Source organism: Pholcus phalangioides, unplaced genomic scaffold (genome assembly GCF_987345545.1).
Source record: "Pholcus phalangioides strain wild (caught in Gottingen) unplaced genomic scaffold, Ppha-v1.0 ptg000011l_1, whole genome shotgun sequence".
NCBI lineage: Eukaryota > Metazoa > Arthropoda > Arachnida > Araneae > Pholcidae > Pholcus > Pholcus phalangioides.
In genome coordinates, this window is record NW_028301604.1 from 60,556,191 (window position 1) to 60,578,723 (window position 22,533).

Here is a 22,533-nt window from a genome sequence, read left to right on the forward strand (position 1 = left end):
TAACTAATAATAATAATTAACTTATAATAATAATTTTTTGGATAATTAACACTTAACATTGAAAACGTTTCTTTTTTTTTGTCACGATGCTTTCAAAACATCCCCTTTTATGTATAACATTATAAAGTACATACAGTATACATGTATGTCGAAGTGAATTCATCTGCAGCTTGCGTCAAGAAAAGGTTTCGATACGTTAGTCAAATGCGAATCTATTTGAGTTTCCGATGCTCACCTGATTTTTTGCTATCCATCAGCTTTGCGTTATTGAAAAGCAGCAAGTTCTCTTTCATAAAATCGTATTCTTCGTGTGAACATTCTCTTTGCGTAGAGTCCAAGTTCGGATCCGGTGTTGGTGTTCTTGGCTGAAAAGGTGGCATTTCTTTCCATTGGGGAATGCGATTATTGTTCCGCTTTCCATTCACGACATAAGTTTGCATCACGTTGGTATTCTTGAAATCTAAAAGAATAACAGAGAAATGCTACAATACATCTCTATTTTCAATATTATCCATATGGCCATACGAATGATCAGATGGCTTGAATGGAACAAAGGTTGAATGAAAAAAATCGGTCGTCGATTCTTTTACTTTTATTCTCTACAGTAATAGTTACTAACATGTAGTACAGGCGTGAATAAACAGCAATGGCAGAAAAAGTGCAAAGTAAATAAAAAGGTACAAAATATAATAGTTATGGAACAATACATACTTCGGCTAACAAAGATATTTCGTTCCGGAATTACATTGTTTAGCCGGAACGTGATTCCCCCATTGCTTTCTATAAAAAATCGTTTAATTTGTTCCCAGTACGTCCCAAAATTTGAAAATAAATTTTACAAAACATGAAGAAGCATTAAAAAAAAGTTGAAACTGACCGAAGGCTGAAAGATCAGTTTCACAATCGGATAACGGAGAATTTGAAGGGCCATATAAAATATTTAATATCTTTTTATTTTACACTATGTACACAATCAAGTCGTGTTGGTAGTGCCCTCTCATGTGATGTGGTCAGCTCATTTCTATGTCTCATGGATGCGGATGGAGAAGATAATCTTCTAGAATACCCAGATCATTCAGTTTGATTTTAAGACTCTAGCAACGGAAGAACGTATGTAATGAAAACATTCAAGTCTAGGCTCTTATTTTTTTTGAATTTTTCGCTTTGCTTAATCATTCATTTTGCACAGTGGCTCGAAAGCATTCTGGAAAAGAAATAAAGATGTACTGGGGAACACTGATTCTCAGACGGATATGAACTAATCGGGTTCGAGTGACAATGATTGTGACGATGGTTGTGTGAAAATTTCGCTCAAAACGCTCCTACGTTTTGAGCTCATACATCCGTGTCAACTAAAACGTTCATTAACCGAGGTAGAAATATCGTGGAAAAAACTTCGTTTGCCGACAAATTCGTAATCCGTTTGTTAGAGGAAGTATCAATGTACAAGGTAGTATGCAAAGCTTTTCCTACGCATTTCTAGGAGCACGCACACGTATCATGCATTTCTACCGGTAATTTAATCTACAAATTTTATATACATTTATACGTTTTACACGTTTTTTTTACACGTTTTATATACATTTATAGGGATCATTGATCATTTTTGTCGCACAACGATCATTTTCTGCCCACGAAGACAAATTACACCGGCACCTACAATTTATTGCTGATTAATGGCAGTATACGACGTCTTGGCCTTTTTTAAATATTCAATGAGTGGTTGATGCGCTATTATACGGGTAAGTAAGTCTCATATATACAGTATTTGCGGGAGGAGGGTATTTAAAGCGTATAAGGTTGGGAACTACAGTAACACTCTACATACAATGTATTAAACTTCTTATCAGGTGAAATATTACGATTTCCTTTTCATTTTAATTTCTCTTTTCGCAGACTTGGAGAAAATATTTTACTTCGTTTTGTTTATTGAAGAAAAATAACTTAATAGGATTCTTATTGCTATAATAATATATATTGTCATTGTCTCTTTTATTTATATATATGATACAAGATATATATCCTTATATATATATATCTATTATCCTTATATATATCCTTATATTATCTATTATCCTTATATTATCTATTATCCTTATATTATCTATTATCCTTTTTATATTATCTATTATCCTATATATATCCGTATATCCGTATATATATATATATAGTAGGACTGTGTGGTAGCTATTGAGAAATAATACGGCTTCAGAAAATTGGTTGACGATTACGGTGCTGTTGTGAACTAAAGCAAAAAGAATTATCCAGCAAGTGAATGAGAAAATAATATATTGCATAAGTATATGAAACGTAGAGCAATGCGGGCCTATTTTTATTTTATTTATTTATTTATTATGTGAAGCCTACTTAAGGTTTCTACTAAATCATATAATATTGAATGGCTTTCTTTCTTCTCTAATTGTATCTTAACTAACAATAGGAACTCTTTATGTTTTCCGCCATTTATATCAAATATAATGTATACGGTAACGGTACGGCTCCCCGAATTTAATTATGTTTTGTCACGAATATCTGGATGTTCGTTCGGATGTTTTTAACGTGAAATCGTAATATAAAACCGAGTTCGATATCCGATTTGTTCTTGTCAGAATATTTCCTGACGCAGAGATACGAAAGAAACGGTGATTAGATGACCACAAAAAAGTTCCCCCAGTGAATGGTTAGCACTCCCTCTTCTCGGTGAGAAATTAAAAAAACTAATCTAAAACTGCCTTTTTTTTTTTTTTCGAAATCGGCAATATACATTGAGTCGTCGCTTTATTACGACCACATCTCCAATATTTCGTTGAGCCATCTTTAGCCTTTAATACAACGCTGATTCTTCTTGGCATGGACATTGAGAGATATTGGCATGGAAATTTGCTACACTGTGTGTTACCGTTGTGTTGTGTTTTACAAGTTTGGAGACTTCCTTTCCCGCCTGAGCATTAACCAGTCGGTGACGATCACAAGTTGCACGTTGAGACCCAGTTTTTTTGCCTGACAGTATAGTGTCTTTAAACACTTTAACTACAGCATATGTTTAACATTTCACAAATGCTGTGGTTTCTCTGATACTCGCTCCATAATTCTGAGCTCCCACGATCAAGTCTGTCAAACCACTTTTTCTCTCATATCTTCACAAACAATTCACCAACAATATTGCCTCAGGAACTAAGCTTTCTTTTTTTACACTAGCTTAGGCTTCTGGAAGCAACAGTATGACGCCATAGCTTATTCACTTAAAACCAGGTGGTCATAATAAAGTGGCCTCTCACTGTACTATTGTTTCTTGTCTAATTTGTCCTAATGTGCAGAAAATGACCGCGGTGTGACAAAAATGATAGAATCTAATATAAAATATAGAAAAGCCCATTCGCAAGTCGATTTCAGATATCGCTGGGGAAAATTCCAACTTGGTTTAAAACGTTATGTACTGTATTTAATTTCCGATTTTATGAAAACAGATTAAAACCTACCGCGTAACCGCAAATATTCATATGCCATATTCCTTCATATAGTGAATTTCGCAATATGTAGCAAAGAAAAACACTAATAACAAGAAAAATATATACACAAAAAGAGTACATTTAATATATGATACATGAATGAATTTTATTTTATATATATATATATATATATATATATATATTATTCTTTAAACACACACACAATTCAATAATCGCTGTTGGAATTGAGTTAAAAATGTCATCACAACACGCGTACTCCCACATGATTTCAGAAAAATGGGATTCAACATAATAGCGAGAAGTTTTTCATTTCGCCATTTTGAAGACACCTACAACCTCCTTATCCCAATAACGCTAATGAGTTTACTCTAATAAATTTATACGGAACGTGAGAGCTTTTCTTATAATTTCTCATTAAGTGAATTTGAGCCATATTCGTCAAATATTTTTAAGATTCACCGATACCTTTTTTTTATTTGCCCGTTAATCGAGAAGTTCCTGTATATTTACATCGTTCAATATTTATTCAATTGCATATTATGATCATTGCATTCTTTGCATATTATGATCATTGCATTCTTTGCATATTATGATCATTGCATTCTTTGCATATTATAATCATTGCATTCTTTGCATATTATAATCATTGCATTCTTTGCATATTATGATCAGATGTTATATTTGTGTATATCCATTATTTTATTTATTTATTGATTACACTGTGAACAACAATGAAATTGCGTCCGACATGAAAATATACAGTTCCGAATAGTTTCGACCTGCTGAACAGGAATATCACCATGAAGAAGTTTTATTGACCCTTTTGGTTTAGATATTACACTGTTAAGAATAAAAAAAAAGCTTTACGAGCGTTATTATATGGTGAAAATGTGGTAAAGACCACATAACAACGTTACCATGGAACATGCTCAACCTCGGTGCTGCCAGAGTATTGTTGGGCAATGGTAAGAGATGCTCCCTATGTCCTGTCCAAGCGTAACACAAAATAACGTACTCTCAAACGCCGATAAATGAACTATTATTCAAAAATACATTCGCGTTTCCATGTATTTTGTGTTGTGTTTTTATAAGTTTAATCTGTCTCTATATATTGGGGGAAGTCTCTATATATATTTGCGTTGTTTTATCTGTGTATTTATGTATTTTGTTTGCTAACTTATGTTGTATTCCAATGTATTATACAGTCGAATCCCGTTATAACGAACTCCAAGGGACCGAACAAATTAATTCATTATAACGAAGTTTCGTTATAAAGGAATTTCTGATTTTACGAATTTTAACATTCTTTAAAAAAATTTCGTGGCAGCGAAACTTGATTCTAAGGAAAAAATTACTTATATATATTCTCTATATAATGTAAAGAATGAAGTTGAATTTTTCAAAAATAACTCAAAGCAACTAAAATCAATTGGTCATTGGATTTCTTTTGTATACGTTATACTTACTTAAAATATTTACGGATTATCTGCCTCAAATATGTTACTTATTTAACATATTTGAGGCAAATAATACTTTTTTTTACAAGTGGAAGCTGAGGAAACAACAAATTCCTCTGAAGTATACACGTGATCAAATGCGTGCAATGCTTGAAACAAATGCTAGAAGATTTCGCATCAAAAAGCACATGCAAATTCCAAAGTTTTTTCTCATGTGAGTGGGCTAGTAACTGGCACATTTTTAAGGAATGAATGTCATGAAACTATTCATGTTTCTAGAAAATGTCTTGAATGAATGTCCTGGGAAGACCGCCATATCCCTATATCCACAGCTTGAAAATATGAACGTGTAGTCTTTTTTCTTTGGGATCCTATAACTGCTGTTTGAATTTGAGTTTTCATCTTAGTCCGATTTTTCAAAAATTGTGAAAGATTAGATGGAGAGATATGCCGTATTTTAATGCCACATTGTTTTTATTTACCCCAGCATCAAAATTTCAGAATTGATCTAAAGTTTATTTTTAATCAAAAACTGTTTCCTCTCGATGTAACTCATTTTGTAACAAAAGAAATATGAAACATTCGTAACGAGTGTAGCACTGACTTGCCACAGATTTAACTTTTTTTATTGACGCATCGTATTGGTTATAATTTCTCTTCACAAGCCATAGAAGAACAGCCATTCTTCTTTAACAATTCAGCGAGTTACTTCTCTGAAACCGATTTTACGGGATAATTTTTGGAGCTTCTTGTATCTTTTACAACAATTTACTCTTTGTTTATTTTCCAAAGCTTTTTTTTGAATTCATTATAACGGATTTTCCATTTCGTAATATCGGAATTCGTAATACATTGTTCCTATTTAAACTTATTTAAGGATTAGAAAAGTTTTTGTTACAACGAGATTTTCGCTATAATGGTATTCGACTGTACTAGGTTTTTATATGTTTACTAAATGCCCAATTTCAGAGGAAACTGTAGCTAATCCAATTTTTTATGGTCAAATTCGTGTTTAGTATGCACCAGATTACATAAGAAATGTCTATTTTCGTTTCGAACGCATAAACGTTGTCAAAATTTGTTGTTCATTGTTATGATCAGCTGAAATAAAAGTTAACACCGAATACATTGGTTGCAAACAATTTTCATATCGAAGAATATTATCGTGATTGTAGTGAAGTAGGGAAGTAACTAATCGAGCGTTGAGCTGATCATCGCAATTACATCGATGCGAAAAGGAAAAATGAAAGGCCTCGATTTAATTCGCATATCTGGCAACTACATAATTACAGTTTTGCCCTGCCCGATACAGCGTTAAGAAAGTTTCTTAGCTTTTCTCCGATGCCTTTATGAGAAGTTCTTTTTTCTCCCCCAGAATTATTTACGCTATTGTTCCATCACGGAAATGGTAGGTTGAACTGCTAATGAGAATGTTCTTATTATAAGATCGTAATGCGGTGTGTGATTTCCTTTAATAACACTAGTACGCATCAATGGATGTTTTAATTATAAGGTACGTTAACACGATGGAATTAAATTCCCCTTCAGAAGCAAGAACACGGTATTTTTTTACCCTCCTTCATTTTCATCTAAATCTCTGGAGTGTCGTTATAATGATGTTTAAGCACCCGCTATATTCTATACGAGTGAACATGTTGAAAAATGGTAGATAAATTTATTCGAGCATATAGCGTTATACGAGCATTATCTTCAAATAAGGAAAATATGTATGGGGATAGTTTTTTTCTGGAAATGAAATTATAAAAAACCCACACACATCACTAAAAACATGAAAAAAACGCATTTACTATAACCTTTCGCTGCATTAATGCTTGTCATATACAGGAAGATTCTAAATTCATCAGACAAACTTTAAGAGGTGATATAAGACACTTAAGAATTTTTTCATCATAGTATGTGCGGTGGAATCGCAATAGCAAAGGTGGTAGAGGGTGTTTTTAAAGAGTGCTCACACACACAACAGCACTCCACCAAAAACAAATATCATATTTTTCTGATGGATTTGTGGCGATAGGTGCTGTTAACCATTCGAAGGTGCATATGCACCTTCAGATTGGATTGGAAATTATTTTTTTATTAGTGCAAGGTTATGCTGCGCCAAACAATCATCAAACGGTACAATGACTTGTTACCATTTGCGTTACCCAGGTTGCGCCATGGGAAGGCCAACCGCATTAAAATACCCTGCACCCGCGAATGATTGATTGCCTTTATTGCAGCAAATCCGTCAGAAAAATATTATATTTGCTTTTGGTGAAGTGCTGCTGTGTGCACTCTCAAAAACATTCTCTACCACCTTTGCTATTGCAACAGCACATTCTACGACCAAAAATGTTTGGGAGTCTTATATCACTTCTTGAAGTTTGTAATGAATTTAGTATCAGCCTGTGATTTAAAATAAACCACATGGCAATTTTTCATTATTTTTTACTATGCTTTTAATTTAAAAGTTACCATTCGTTTCTAGTTACAAGTATAAATGATTGTATTTTTTTCTTGTTCCAATGTCAATTGAGAAGAATAACCGATTGTCGATTGATTATCCATGCCTCGATTAAGCAAGTTTCGAGTTATCCGAGGTACTTCTCTTAAATTGATTTTAAAAGCCATTTTTAACGGACGTTGCATTTCACCAGAGATTTTAAATTTTCATTCAATTAACCTTCATGAAAATTTTTATATGTGAAAGGAACATTTTTGGAAATTATATCCTGATTTTGTTTTATCTGGTATTTTTTCATGCCCATGAACAGAAATACATTTTTTAAAAACAGAAAAAAAACTGTTTTTTCTTAAGTTTTTTGTCACGTGAGAGTAATAATTATACGTAATTATTACTCACGTAATTAATAATTATATATAAGTTAATTAAATAGAGATAATTAATGTTAATTAAATAGAGATAATTAATGTTAATTAAATAGAGATAATTTATATTAATTAGACAGAGATAATTTGTGTTAATTAAATATAGATAATTAATTTATGATAATTGGAAAGTTAATTAATTGGAAATTTACATTAATTACAAAGAAAAACATGCTAAATCAATGTCTAATTTCTGAAACTTTTTAATACGTCATTTAACCACTCAGCTATCATACGTGAAAAAATTGTGCAGTATGGTCACGAATTGGAAGAACGGTCAAAGTGGAAGAACAGTAGTGGGCTGCAATAAAACCACGTTTGAAACGCCTATGCTAGTGTTTTATAAAGTGGGCGAGATCGCCCTTTGCTCCCTGAAGCATTTAAGGAAGTTCAATGACAGAAAACATTCAGAAGTTGTTTTTTTAAAGAAATATTGTATGTAAAGTAATTTACAAAATGTCGCAAACTGTATAAGCGCATTGCATGTAGCTTAAGGGTGCTCAACATTTTGGACAGGACGGGCCATTTCATTAGTTAGAAAACGTGTCGTAAGCCACTTAATTTATCTATAATGCTCCGCAGATCACTTGAATGATCTGTAAATGTGTCCCAGCCGCTGGAATGATCTGGAAATGTGGCAATGTGCCACATGTCTTTTGAGTGATCTGTAAATATGCCAATGTGAAACAAGTCTTTTGAGTGATTTATAAATGTGCCACGTGTCGGTGGAGTGATCTGAAAATGTGCCGCAGGCTACTTAAGTTATGTTAACTGCACCGTGGGTCACTTCAGTGATCTGTAAATGTTCATTTTTACAAAATTAGGTTTGATGTCACGGGTCACATCAAACGACTTCGAGGGACACAACTATCGGCCCCAGGGGCGCGGTAGCCCAAGTCGATAAGATACTCGCCTAAAGTACCAAAGCATGTTTAGAGGTGCCGCGAATTCGATACCCGGTTCGTCCTTGTCAGAAAACTTCCTGACACAGGGGTAGAACAGAAACGGCGACATGACCGCAGAAAAAATTGCGACCGTAGGGAGTCCGACATCGAGGGGTTAGCGCACCAACATCTTTATGAGTATTAAAAAACAAACCAGCCGTTCGGAATCGGCAATAAATTGTAGGTCCCGGTCTAATTAGCCCTCGCGCGCAGAAAATCACCGTGGCGAGACAAAAATGATCAAATGAACAACTGGGCATGTATAGAGTAGTTTCTATATTCATTTAATCTTCCTATTGCACCATGTGACAGTATTCTCAGATTTACATGTTTATTTATTACATTTTACCCTGGAATTCGGTAAGGCGGGAATTACACTATAAACGTTTGACAAAACCTTTTACAAAACTGGAAGAAAACAACCAATGAGCCCATTGGTTACATTGACTCTAATGTAACCGATACGCTTATTGGTTGCATTTTTCAAGTCGTATATATAGGAGAGAACTTTCCTGATTTTTTATAGTGTAAGGACGTCCTTATTGTGCGAAGTAGTACCAGTCCACGTTAGCTCTGTGAATTGGGGCTCCTACTCCAAGACCTCTACATTGTAAAACGTGAAAAATTGAGGGTCTTATGTAAGGTAGTAGAAATTTAGAAAAACATTTTTTTTGTTTCCGGATACGTGTTTCTTTTTACCGTCTTGTTTTTCTTAGATAGTCTGAGAATTAATCTGAATGCTGCACAGAATTTTTAACATCTTTTTATCTGAGGAAACAAAAAAAAAAATCATTTTTTTTTTGTAAATTTTTGATTTAACCGGTTAAATTTTTGTTTCTTATCCTTTTTAAAGCATCTTCTTTTTTCAGATGATTTTATTCAAGTTTGAAAAAAAAAATTAAGATGCACTTTTTTCGTATTTACTCCTTTATTATTTCTTTCTTTGAGTATTCGAGGGCTTCTGATTTCGTTCTTTTACTATCGTGGTGTTTTTTTTTTCTTTGCTGACATGTTTTAACATGATCGATAACACAGGAATAAAATGGGAAAAATAAAATGAAAAAAATAAACGTTTGGAGAGGGGGGGGGGGGAAACAAAAATCTGAGCTTGTTTTTGTTCGAAACAATCATTAAAACTGAGAATATAAGAGAAAAATATCCTTTGGGCGTTCGGGCGTAAAAAAGGAAGCGTGATCAGTTAAATTAATAGGTTTGAGTTCAAGATTAATAACACGAGTTCTTTTTACTATAGTTACAAGAAGAAAATATGTTTTTAAGATTGAAGACAAATCTGATTTATACGGTAAAAAAAAAAAAAAAATTATATGTATAAGGGTCAACTACTAACATAAAAGTCTTTTTTAACCCATTCAAAATTGAAACTTTCTTCGCAATTATTTATTTATACCGTTTTTTTAGTAATGGGATATACTAATGTCATCAAAAATACCTTCAAAAACGCGTAGACGATTTATATGATTTAGCAAAATTGTTTTAATAATAGGCTGATGTTGTAGATGTGAGCGGCATATTCATCACAAACATCTTACCACTGGATGTATGTATGGAAAATAATTTTAACTAATTTCTTTGAACTTTCATAGGGAACTCGGATAAAGTGATGAAAAAATAGAAAATGCGAGACAATACATATCTAAATATTTCCGTATGACTTTTCAAATGCATTCCGTCGGTTAGAAAAATGTTACAGTAAGTCCTAGAAATCTTGGAATAATAAATCTGCACTTAGAGTAAACTTCATCTGGAAGCAAATAACGATAATTCGAAAGAATCCTGCAAAGTGTAAAGGCCAAGTGATTGATAAGACATCATTTTTCTATTGTGAAATGTGCAATTACTATGTACATCCTAATACAGTCTGTACAGGGATCGCAGAATCCAACTTCAGAAAAATGTCAAAAGCAAGGAAAAGTGACTACACTTGTAAAAAATGTGAGGACAACCAATCAAGCGAAAATGAGAAAACAGACGATCAACTTAAAGACATACTGAGCAAGATCAAATGAATCATGAGTGATCTCAAACTGGAGATGAAGAATATAATAGAAGAAGCAAAATTATATGAACAAAATCATAGAGAAACAAAAACAACCGGAGAAGGAGGTTCAAGATGTCACAAAGGCGAGTGAGTTCAATTCTATATGTGTTGAGGATTTTGGAAAAAAAGTTGAAGATTTGACAGAATTAGTACAGCGTCTTAGTGAAGAAAACAAGGGGATAAAAATTGAAAATGAGAACTTGAAACTGGAAATGAAATATCGTATAGACGAGCTGGAAACAAAGAGCCAAAGAAACAACATAGAGGTAAATGGAATTCCCGAATTGAGAAATGAAAATATTAGTCAGATATAAACCGTGAAAACATGCTTGGATATCAATAACACTGCAGCAATACAAAGTGCATACAGAGTACCTACAAGAAACGAAAATAAACCTTAACCAATCATAGTGTGATTTCACAATGAAAAATCAAAAACTTATTGTTACAAAAGTCAGAGAGTCAATACAACCTATCAGCTGACAAAATGAATCCCACCTTCAAAGGCACCAAAATATATATAAACGAACACTTGACAATAGAAAAAAAATCTTTTCCCATATAGGACGCGAAACAAAAATCATGTTGGATCACAAGTTTGCTCGGGTGAAAGAGGGCAAGATTTTCCTTCGCAGGGATTATATATGAACTCAAAAATGATGCGAATAAGTGATTAAGAGCAACTTCAAAAATTAGAGTTAAGCCTACATGGAAATGAACATTGAAGACCTAATCTACTCCCAGGAACAACGGCCTCTGAAGGAACTCAAAGAAGTGAAAAAAATTTTTAGATACAGTGAACAAAACAAACAAGGTACTCACATTCTTGATATTGAACAATGAAATGGCTATCATTGAATTAAGTTAATCATTCAAACAACGGATTCAACGAAAACAAATATTCCATTACAGTTTTCGAAGACTTATAACGAGCATTCGATTATGTTGATTTAGATATTCTAACGAAAAACTTCTTCTCAGCAGGCATAGGAGGTAACGTACCAAATTGGTTGAGAACATATTACTGTAACAGGAAACAAGCTGTCATAATAAATGGTGAAATCCGCACATTCCAAAATGTAGTGAAAAGAGTCCCACAAGGATCAGTCCTAGGGCCATTAATATTTATTGTTTGTATTAATGATTTATGTAAAATTAAGTTAAACGGTAAATTATTCTCATTTGTAGATGTCACAAGCCTATATGTTGAAGATTCAGAAATGATAGATCTTGAAAAAAGGTCGAAGAGGACTTAATTAAGATTAACACCTGGCTAAATAAAACAAATTAAAACTAAACACTCAAAAAAATAAATTCATATACTTAAAAACTAAAAAAAACTAATGACGAAACGGAGATACACATAAAAATACGTAACCATTGCTTATGCCAATTGAACTTACAATGTAATTGTCAAGAAATGGAAAGAGTTTATAACTGTAACTAGTTAAGAATTATAATACAGTATGATCTGAAATGGAATTTGCACAATGTGAAAAAATAGTTTAAGAAATTAGAATCTATATACAGCAATCCTATATAAAACATAATTGATAACTTCCTAATACATATTTCATGCACGGATTTATTTACTAGTAACATGGAATTTGTTCCTGGGGTGGGGCATATGATATAAATATACAAGGATTAAATAGCACTTACAACAAAATAAGGTCAATAATAACAAGTACTAATTTTAACAACAATACGTAGAGCAGAGTGTCACACTTTTAACGTAAGACAAATCTATATGTATAGGATTGTAAAATTTGTAACAGTAAATTATACATGGCTAACAATGAAAAGTAATAGTACTAAATCAACTAGATATAGAAATATTTATCAAGTGCCAAAAGCCAATAAAACATTATTTAAAAAACGTTTCTGTTATACTGCTCCTAATATGCAAAATCTTATTCATACAATGAACTATACGAAAAATAATGTGAATTATTAATTTTAACACTTATTCATTTGCAAGAGGGACAAGCTACGAAGCAATTATGCAATGAATACAGATGCTTGAGAAGCTGGATGCATTCATACACGTGATGCAGCGATGCACATGATGTCTTACATCAATTTATTGATATATACGCTTTTGTGTGGCCCAATTATTTTTGTGAATATTGGTATATTGCAAGAAATTAACATTTTGGAATTTTAACCCCATTCCACGTATACATACCAGTCAAACTGTGAACAGCACTTTATTGTTTTGTTTTACATATTCTTAATGAGTTATATTTGAAAATTTATATACTGATTTATATGCATTGATTGAAAAAAATTACATAATATTGATCACACTAATAAGATAAAAAATAGAAATATGAATATATAACTTGCTATTAACTACAGAAATGTGTTATCTTGCATTTAAAAAAATAAAATCAATTCTATAAAACCCTAACCATAAATTAATTTTTCAAAAATAGGAACGACTGTTGCCACTTTACTAACAGATAATAGACTATTCTTTTAGACCTGCTGGAAGAGCATCTTAGTCCCTTGGGTCACAAAGTGAATGTTCGTAATTTATGTTCATTTTTATTTTTATGCATTTATGTATTTTTTTCTGCGTTAGTGTTTTGGTCTTTTTGTGCTAATTTGTCATGTTGTTGTCATAATTAAAAATAAATCGATATTCTTTTCTAACTTCTGCCTTCATACAGGGCTATATATATAAAAGTCCCTATACCCTTCTAGAAAATTTAACGGGGTTGTTATATAGAAACATACTTTCATTTAAAAACTTATTCAAATAATTTGCCCATATTTTGAAATGTCGTTTGTTTTGCCAGGAGCTGTGTATGTACTGAGATACAGAATTTTATTTTTATACGTTCCCCCGTAACTTTCGAGTAGAACGTTATTGCCTTGTCTCTCCTAAGCTCTACACAAAAAATCGATGTTTCTAAGCGGTATGTTTGCTGAGATATTTGAATTTAAAATCACTGAAAATGATGGAAAGAACAACAAATATTGAGAGGATAAACTCGAGAAATAATTCTATACATACTTATGCAGTTGCAGTTTATTGAAATTTTTCTAAAATGATAGATATTCACTTTACTTTAAATGAGCAATATCACTGCGAATATTGTTTTTTGATACACGGAAATTTTTGTTGTTGGACTCAGAAGAGACAAGACAACTTTCTAATTGCAAGTTGGTGAACAGGAAGACCGTATAAAAAATTAAATTTTGTATCGCCGTACATATATGGCTGCCAAAGTAAGATGGCTTAATCATATCTGAAACGAACACGTTATTTGAATACCCTTCTTAATTGAGAGTGTGTCTCTAAAACCATTGGTTTGAAAGTTAAACTGTGTATAAGGATATTCGTTTATGTATGAATATATACAGGGTGATGCCACAAGCCCTTTTTCCGCAAATTACCGATGAATCATTGATTCTAGAGGCATGCTTCCAATAAGAAAAAGTAACCAAATATCGTATTGACATCAGATGCATCATTAATATTGTAAGTTACTAAAATTTAAAAAATAACTTTTAATACGGACACTCTTGTCCTAAAAACCAAGAAATTTGTTGTCCTGTTTTTTCTGAGGCCAACAACAATATTTCACGTTTCTAACTGCAGCGATTTTGGAATTCAAATATATCAGTGAACTGAGATATTTGAGTTCGAAAGTCGCTGAAATGAGGGACAGAACCTCATAAACTAATAGAAAGGCTCATTATTGTGATTTCTCCCCTTCTTTCCAACGATATTTGGAAATTAAATATCTCAGTGAATATTGCACTTAGAAACATGGAATTTTATGGAATTTTTTTGTGTTAACTCCAGGAGAGATAGGGAAATATTTTCTAATTAGGAGGGGATTTAAGACGGGATGACCAAACAAAAAGGGGTTTTTTTTTGTCTTAATAACTACAGAACATCTTGCGGCATCTGTGGTCTATACGTTTCATTTGAATACGTTTTCTAATTAAAAGTATGCCTCTAGGATCAATAGTTTGCCAGTAATTTGCGGCCAAGGGACTTAAAGCATCATCCTGCATACGGCTAAGTGGTCTTATAAAATTATAATATGTAAAAAAAAAAGAATTTTAATGTTTTTAGTATTTTATGTAAATTACATATTAAAAAGGATTAACTGTTTTTTTCTCCATCTTGGACCACTAAAATGAGCAGCAAATGTTCCATAGACATTTATATTGGAACATTGGACATATGGACATTTTCTATTGGAATCATCTATGTACTCGATAACATTTTATTTAGACTTAAAGGAGTATAATGTTAAATATAAAACATGAAGTTATATGAATACGGAAAAATTATCAAAAGAAAGTCTTTGTATCGATAACAGTATAACTCACATTTTTTCTTTGAGCAGGTATTTTTGTGGTCAATCGTGATCTTTTTCCCAATAAGGCATGAAGCTCGATGGAGTTCACAGTGATTAATGTAGTAAACCCCATCGGATCCACAAACTGGTTTCTTTCTCTTTTTACAAACTTTCTGGCAGATGCACACGGCTTCACCCAACTGATTGACTTCACATTCACGTCCTCGTCCACACACTGTCGTCGTACATGGATCTGAAAGTGACAAATCGGACGTCAGTTGGTATAAACACCCGCGAATTCTACTATTAATCAACCAGGGAAAATTTAATTCGTACATCAACACGGGAGGTTTTGTATAAATACGGTCACACCCCTTTATTTGCGCACATTGGCGGAAAGGAAAAATTGTCAATATAAAGAGGTTTGTATTGGAACCTTTAAAATAATTCTAAATTTTCGAATAAACGCAATTTAAAAAAATAAGTTTAGAGCAGAGGTTTCCAACGTTAAAGCTCCCGAGGAACCCTCAGTGATGATGAAGCAGTTCTGTGGAACCCTTGATGTGTTTTTCAGGCAGTTTCACGGAACCCAAACGAAATTTGCATATTTCTTTAATATATAGGGTGTTCCAGTGTTCGCCAATGCACATCTAGATGCGTGATTCACGCATCAAATTCATATTACCAACTCTCATTATTGTGGAGACAATGATGCATAGGTTCAGGAGCCTATGAAGATTAGGCTCCTGGGCCGTGCTTGATTGAGCCCATGCGTTAAGATGACACTGGGGGAATTTACATTTTGTGATTTGAAAATTCTCACTCCTAGTGGATCAAAAGTTTCCAACATTTAAAACAGAACATCGTTTTTTTAGGAATGTCTCTCCTGATGCCAACAAAAAAAAAAATCCTTGTTTCTAAATTGTTCCATGTTTCTGATGATGGTGGGTGAGTGTTGTGCTTTTGTATTTTGAGTGAACTTTGGCTATATTATCGTTAGTACTGGCTTATGTTTTTTTTCAATACCAATGTAAAATTGATAATGAAAAAACTTTGATTGTCTTAATCGAAGTTTAATTTTTGTTCAAAATTGTATATTTGATTGAAGTGTTTAATTAAGGTATCCGACTACATTTAAAACTTCCTTTTGGAAGAAAAAATACAGATTTTTTTTCCTTTTTAAGAAAGTCGGATTTTTTATAAGGCAGTTTTTTAAAACAGACCTTAATTTAAGTATATGACGCTTAGAACCAAAGTTATGTTCACTTTGGTGTTGCGTTTTTACATACGTATTTAACTTTAAACATGCATTTTACTTGAGTTTAAAATATGATTTCTGAAAGTCTATTGATTGTATGATTACACAATTTCAATATGGTATTTTACTATACATTATTAAAATTTTGTAGCAAAATCTAAGGTTTATCCCATACATTTGTCTAATTACAGGGTTTTCTACACGATATGTAAAAAATTAAATATCTGAAAATTCACACGTACTGTAGCTACTATGAAAAAAAGGAACATTTCATGAATAGAATATCGTTTTTCCAATATTACATGAATTTTTCGTAAAATTTGACATAAAAATGACTTTTTCAAAGGAAATGACATAGGTAGACCAAAATTTATAATTGTTTTCACCATTTGGGGGCACTTTCCATCAGAAAGTGTTATTAAGTTAACTCCAGTACAATTTTATAGAAAATGGACAAAAAAGTAGTCGGATACCTTAATAGCATTTTAAAATATGTTTGGAGCGAATAAATGATTAAAACTAAATGTTTTTACACAACATAGTGTCTCTGCAAGCTTTTCATGCGTTGATTTTTTCCATTTTAAATGTGATTTTCCGGCACCTTCATACGATATGATGTGCATATATATATAATAATAATATGCATTATTTATTTAAATTTATTTGTATTTATTTGATGATTAACTTTTGTGGCGAAATTCTGTGAATACCTACCAATGTTCTTTGTTAATATTTTATCAACTAAAAAAAAGTGTTTAGAAATCATAAATAAAAAAACACACATTCCTAATTGTTTTGAGCAATGTAGTGGAACGGTCTCAATAACGCATTGTCGTTATAACAGGCATCGAGTGCATTACTGCTTATTCAAATAAAAACAAATTATGTTAAGGTGACTACATAAAAAAATTACATCGAAATAAAAATTCCAGAAAAAATAAACGAAAAGAGGGGATAGGCAAACGTTGATCTGAGCTACTTGCAAACGTCAATCGCCGAAAAATTCGCCTATAAAAGTAAGGATAGAGGAAGAAAAAGAAAAGGCAGACAAGAAAAAATGAGATCCCGATAAGAAATCAATATGGAACACGAGAGTACAGAGAAGAAATTTTTTTTTTTTTTTTTTTTTTTTTCAGAAAGCGATCGAAAGCGATGCCCCAAAATCTGAAGGAAGCGGGAAAAATAACGGCCCGAGAGAAACGGAGGAATTGGATGGAAAAAAGGAAAAAATATATTTCCTTTTTTTTTCCAAAGAAAAGTGATGCTGCCTAGGGATAACCAGGAGCAATGATGCAAGAGGCAAGAAAAGAGCCAATGGCCAAGGCTTCTTGCTGTAAATCTCAGAATGTCCAATGCAAAAAAGAAGGATCGACAAAAAAAGGAAATAAAGAGAATTTTGCTTGGAAAACCATATTTTTACGTTTTTGTGAGAGGATTTGTACCACTATAAAAATAAATAAATAAATAAATAAAACCTTTGAAAATCTGTTATACCGCCGTTTGATAAATATATGTATATTTATGTGAATGAAAGTGACATCCAGTGTTTTCTTAAACGTTTTTTCTGTTTGTTTGAACAAAACAAATTTCCTGTTTTTAAGGGAAAAAATCAGCAAAAGTGAGAGATTTACCTTCAAAATCCCGTTTATGTCCCATTATTCATAAAAAATATGGATCAAGAATGTAAATAACGTTTTCTATGATACTTGATGTTTTTTAGTGACATTTCTTTTAAGATATTTATATATACAGAAAGGATTGTCATTTTCAGAAAATAATGTTAAATATTAAGAAATTCGAACAAAAATACGATTTTCAAACTTCGCATTAACTTTTAAGAATGTAAATTAAAGTGCAACTTAAATTTTAATTTAATCTTTTAAAAATTACCTCAAATATCATGAAGATATTACAAAGACAACTTCCCAGAAAGTTGCACTGCAGTAGAACTTGGTTAATTCGAAGCTCAAGGGAAGCAATAAAGTTCAAATTATCCAATTCATTATCGATTGAGAACAGCTATGCTTTCACTAAAACCTTTAAAAAAAACTCTTGATAATTATAAAAATGTAATGAATGCTATCACTTACTGTACCCGTTTCCTCGTTGTTGCAACTAATGTTTGTATAAAACGTGAACGATAAAAAAAATTCATATGTGAATTTGTAATTTTTATTTCTTTTTCGATGCTCTTAACCATTTTATTTTTCAAAAAAGTTGATTTAGAAAATGAAAGATGTCATTTTCGAGCTTCAACAGCCTTATTCTCGGTAGCATGTCGGTAGCTTCTGAAAATGTTAGAATAGAGACTTCTTAACATAGTAACTTCTTTTAGACTTGTTATCGCCTTCTTCATTGGACTATCAACGTGACTTTATTTCCTACGTCACCAGTGTCCGTAAATCCACCAGTTTTTTTTTCTTCTAGAAATATTTGGAAAAATGTTGCCAAGCTACATTGCTGTTCTAAAATTAACGAACAATAATGCTAGAGAACCATGAATCTCCAATAGACTCCCTTTGCCACCAATTTTTCCTAAATCTCACAGAAATATTTAGCCAGACAAGTGACTGGGTCAAGCACCCCAGCTTAAAATATTCGGCCTGTGGGGAAGTGATTACCACATACAAACAAATTATCGTATTAGCTGAGTAGTAGCATTTGTATCTTCAGGCCTTGGCTGATGCTGATGAAGTCATCCAAGATCCAGTAAAACACCAGCTGCCCGGGAAAAGTCGAAAGCCTGTGTGTGTGGGAATGATAACGAAATTTGCTTCTTACTCACAGCTACAAAAAAATCTAATTTGATTAATAGTTTTCTTTTAATGTTATCATGCTATATTTTAGAAAATGTCAGTAAATCACTGAATAAAGAAAAATATATCCAAAAGTTCACGAATTCAGAGAAAAGTGATGATTTGAGAATGTGGTGCTGATAAGAAAAGATAAATTTTGCAAATGGCATATCTGAATCGAACTTCAAATTATCCAAAACATTAAGAAAAATGATTGAATGAAACAGGTAACTTTACAACAAATTGAATTGGAAACTCGAAAATAATTCCTAAAATTCGTATTATCCAAAAATTTGAATCAGACGAATTCGCCAATATATGGCGAATTCGTCACGGCGAATTGTGGATAAAATTGAATGAAATATGGAATTGGATAAATAAATTCTTTCCTAGTTATAACTTGTTTTACACAAGTGCTGTTCGTTGTTTTATATAAGTACGATATATATAATAGGCTTTTAGTCATTTAGCCATTATATAATATTAGGCATTGGAAATTTCACCTTTATTCTCGAGTTGATTAATTTTTCGCTCCATAGACACACCACAACACGTAGAAATATAGAGAGAGGGATATCGGGTAGGGAAATTCCCATGGAGAACGGAAAAATTTCAAATATGCGAATTCACTTTCTAAGGGATCAAACACCCTTAAAAATGTAATAGGGTGAAGTGAAAGTGAGGGACGCGAAATGAAGTGGAACCGAATGCGCAGTGTTGAACCACCTTGGATCTGGATGGGAAAAAAAAAACAATACAACTTATTGCAGACCCGAAGCCCATAAAGAAACGGAATTCTTTTACGTACGCCTCGTGTGCAAAATCGATTTTCTTATCGAAGTCTTTGAGAAAATGCAAACAGTCCTCCTCCTCACCTCCACTTTTTCCCGATTGAAGAATACCAACGTACTGCAAAAACGCAAGTTCTACCCAACAGTTTCATTCTAAAGTTTTGTGCTAGTTTTTATCTCTTAAACCTGTTTTCTCGCAAACAGGTTTTTGTTTTTCTTCAAAATAATACTTTACAGCTCCAGCTAAAAGTATTTCGAAGAATATCTTCAAAAATATACTGAATTGTTGCTTTCCTATACCGATGCTGAAAACTTTACATATTCATTGTTATAGGTTAGTCCAACACTTTACGTTTCTATGGAAAATTCTGAGATAGAATTTTATTCCTTTTACGAATTTGAGCTTTCATATAACTCGTTTTTCAATGTAGTACTCAAGTTTGAACTTTTCTATATACTTTTTTTTGGAGAAGAAAACAACGCTAGACACATTTGGTACAAATCGAAGAAAGCGCACTGATCGAATGGATTTGAATAGGCTGAGATTCAAATTCTCCAGCACGTGTACATGCATCTTGATGCGGCACACGTTTAAAACCTTTAAAAAATTCAACATCCTATTGGCCAATCTTCTTAGAAAATAAAAATTTTATGCTTTTTATATTTTACTGCAAGTTATTCATTATAAGTTTAGCGTATGGCTGCAGGGATGAGTAATTGATTTCCGATGATTACTGAAAGAATACAATGACAACTGAAACATGAAATTCATTTTAAACATTAGATTTCATTCTGCGTTTCCATTTACGAAGTTGAAAGATCGTGGATCATGAGTAAGAACCTTACATTTTTGTCGCATTTGAAACGCAATGTCTTAAAATTCAGATGTGTTACAAGAAAGCCCTTGAGAAGAGAAAATAAGATAAAAATTAAAATTACTAAATCGACTTATATACGGGGTGATTATAAAAAAACTATCCGGGGTGATTATAAAAAAACATATGGGCCCCTAACTATCATACCATTCACAGAAACTGAATGAATTTTGGCATAAGGTATTTTGAGGTATGCGCTCAAGAATGATATGGAAAACAACAGTGTCACTCTAACAGTTACGGTTACAGTGAGAAAATATCAAATGGCAACACCAAGTTTTTTGTATTGGAATGCGATCTCCATACTGAAAAACACTAAATAGCGTTGGAATGGCACCTGTAGCACGAAAATCCGCGGAGCTAGGCAACGAAAAAGTAAAAAGGATTTTGCCGTGCACCAGAGCATTAATGTTCGTTTCATTCGTCACACCGTTTCTTCGGCTGAGATCCCAGCCTGATTAGTCCTCCACAAGGTCATGTGGAAAATTTGTGAAACACAATAAAATGCTTTATTTTATGCTGCTTCTCTGTCCTTATTGGTTGTCCTCACTTTTAGCCTATCTACCGTCGGTGATTTTCATGCTACAGTTGCCGTTCGAACGCTATTTAGGGTTTTTCACAATGGAGATCACATTCCAATACAAAAAACTTGGTGTTGCCATTTGATATTTTCGAAATTTTCTCACTGTAACTGTTAGAGTGACACTGTTGTTTTCCATATTATTCTTGAGCGCATACATCAAAATACCTTTTGCCAAAATTTCATTCAGTTTCTGTGAATGGTATGATAGTTAGGGGCCCATATGTCGGGATAATTTTTTTATAATCACCCTGTGTATGTAATTTTCGCAATCGACTTTTTTATTCATATTAATGTTTTATTATTGGCTAAATTAGCAATGGATATAGATGAACTCGAAAGTAATTCTAACTTTATAAGGTGAAATAAAATCGTCCGAATTAATGTTTGAGTTTATGGCTTTCAAAGTTAATGTCCTGAAAAAGAAATGTGAGAAATTCTTGCCACATACTACATTTAGAATAAAAGAGAAAGAAAGGTCTTTCCAGTTAAAATTACCAGTTAAGGTTTTAAACCTTAACTGGTAAGATTTTAAACAATTCTTTATTGAACGCATTTCATTTGTGAGAGACGAGTACGAACCTGAGCGTAGCATATTATGTTGATTTGTGATCTGGTCCTTTTGTTTTAATGGGGTTATAAAGTGAATATGTATGTATGTATATATGTGTATATATATATACTCGAGTTCTAAACAGGGGTCTGGTCATGTAATCCACCGACATAAGTCGGAAAGAAAGAGAATAATAGAGAAAAATAAATGTCATTGTATTACTTTAGTCTATACAAGTTTTGTATAGAACATTTGATTGTGTTTTTTTTATATAAAAGTTGCCCCACTCATTTTCATTAATAATAATAATAGGCAATGCCATTTCTTCTCCATTAAAACCGACTCCTGTAGCAAAAATTTTCTAGTTTTTTTTTTTTTTTCAAAAATGAAAAATGCTCTTTAGAAAAAACGCTATTTTAAAGCGAGGATATCAAATCTATAAGAAATTTTAGACTTTTTAGTGTGAAGCTGAATAAAAAATATGATATTTCTTTTTACTTGAGCAGTATTTATACTCGTGTCATTGTTACCAATATAACC

At 32.5% G+C, this 22,533-nt stretch overlaps 1 protein-coding gene across 1 annotated transcript in view; it reads right to left on the bottom strand.

Moving 5' to 3' along the window:
• The window catches only part of LOC149080647 (follistatin-related protein 5-like), a 185,969-nt gene that overhangs the window by 14,996 nt on the left and 148,440 nt on the right, over positions 1-22,533 (bottom strand). The window contains exons 4-5 of the mRNA XM_089239816.1: positions 15,173-15,394; positions 236-460 (exon numbers count right to left, since the gene is read on the bottom strand). Of these exons, the coding sequence (XP_089095942.1) occupies positions 236-460; positions 15,173-15,394 (447 nt within the window). The remainder of the gene's footprint in view (positions 1-235; positions 461-15,172; positions 15,395-22,533) is intronic.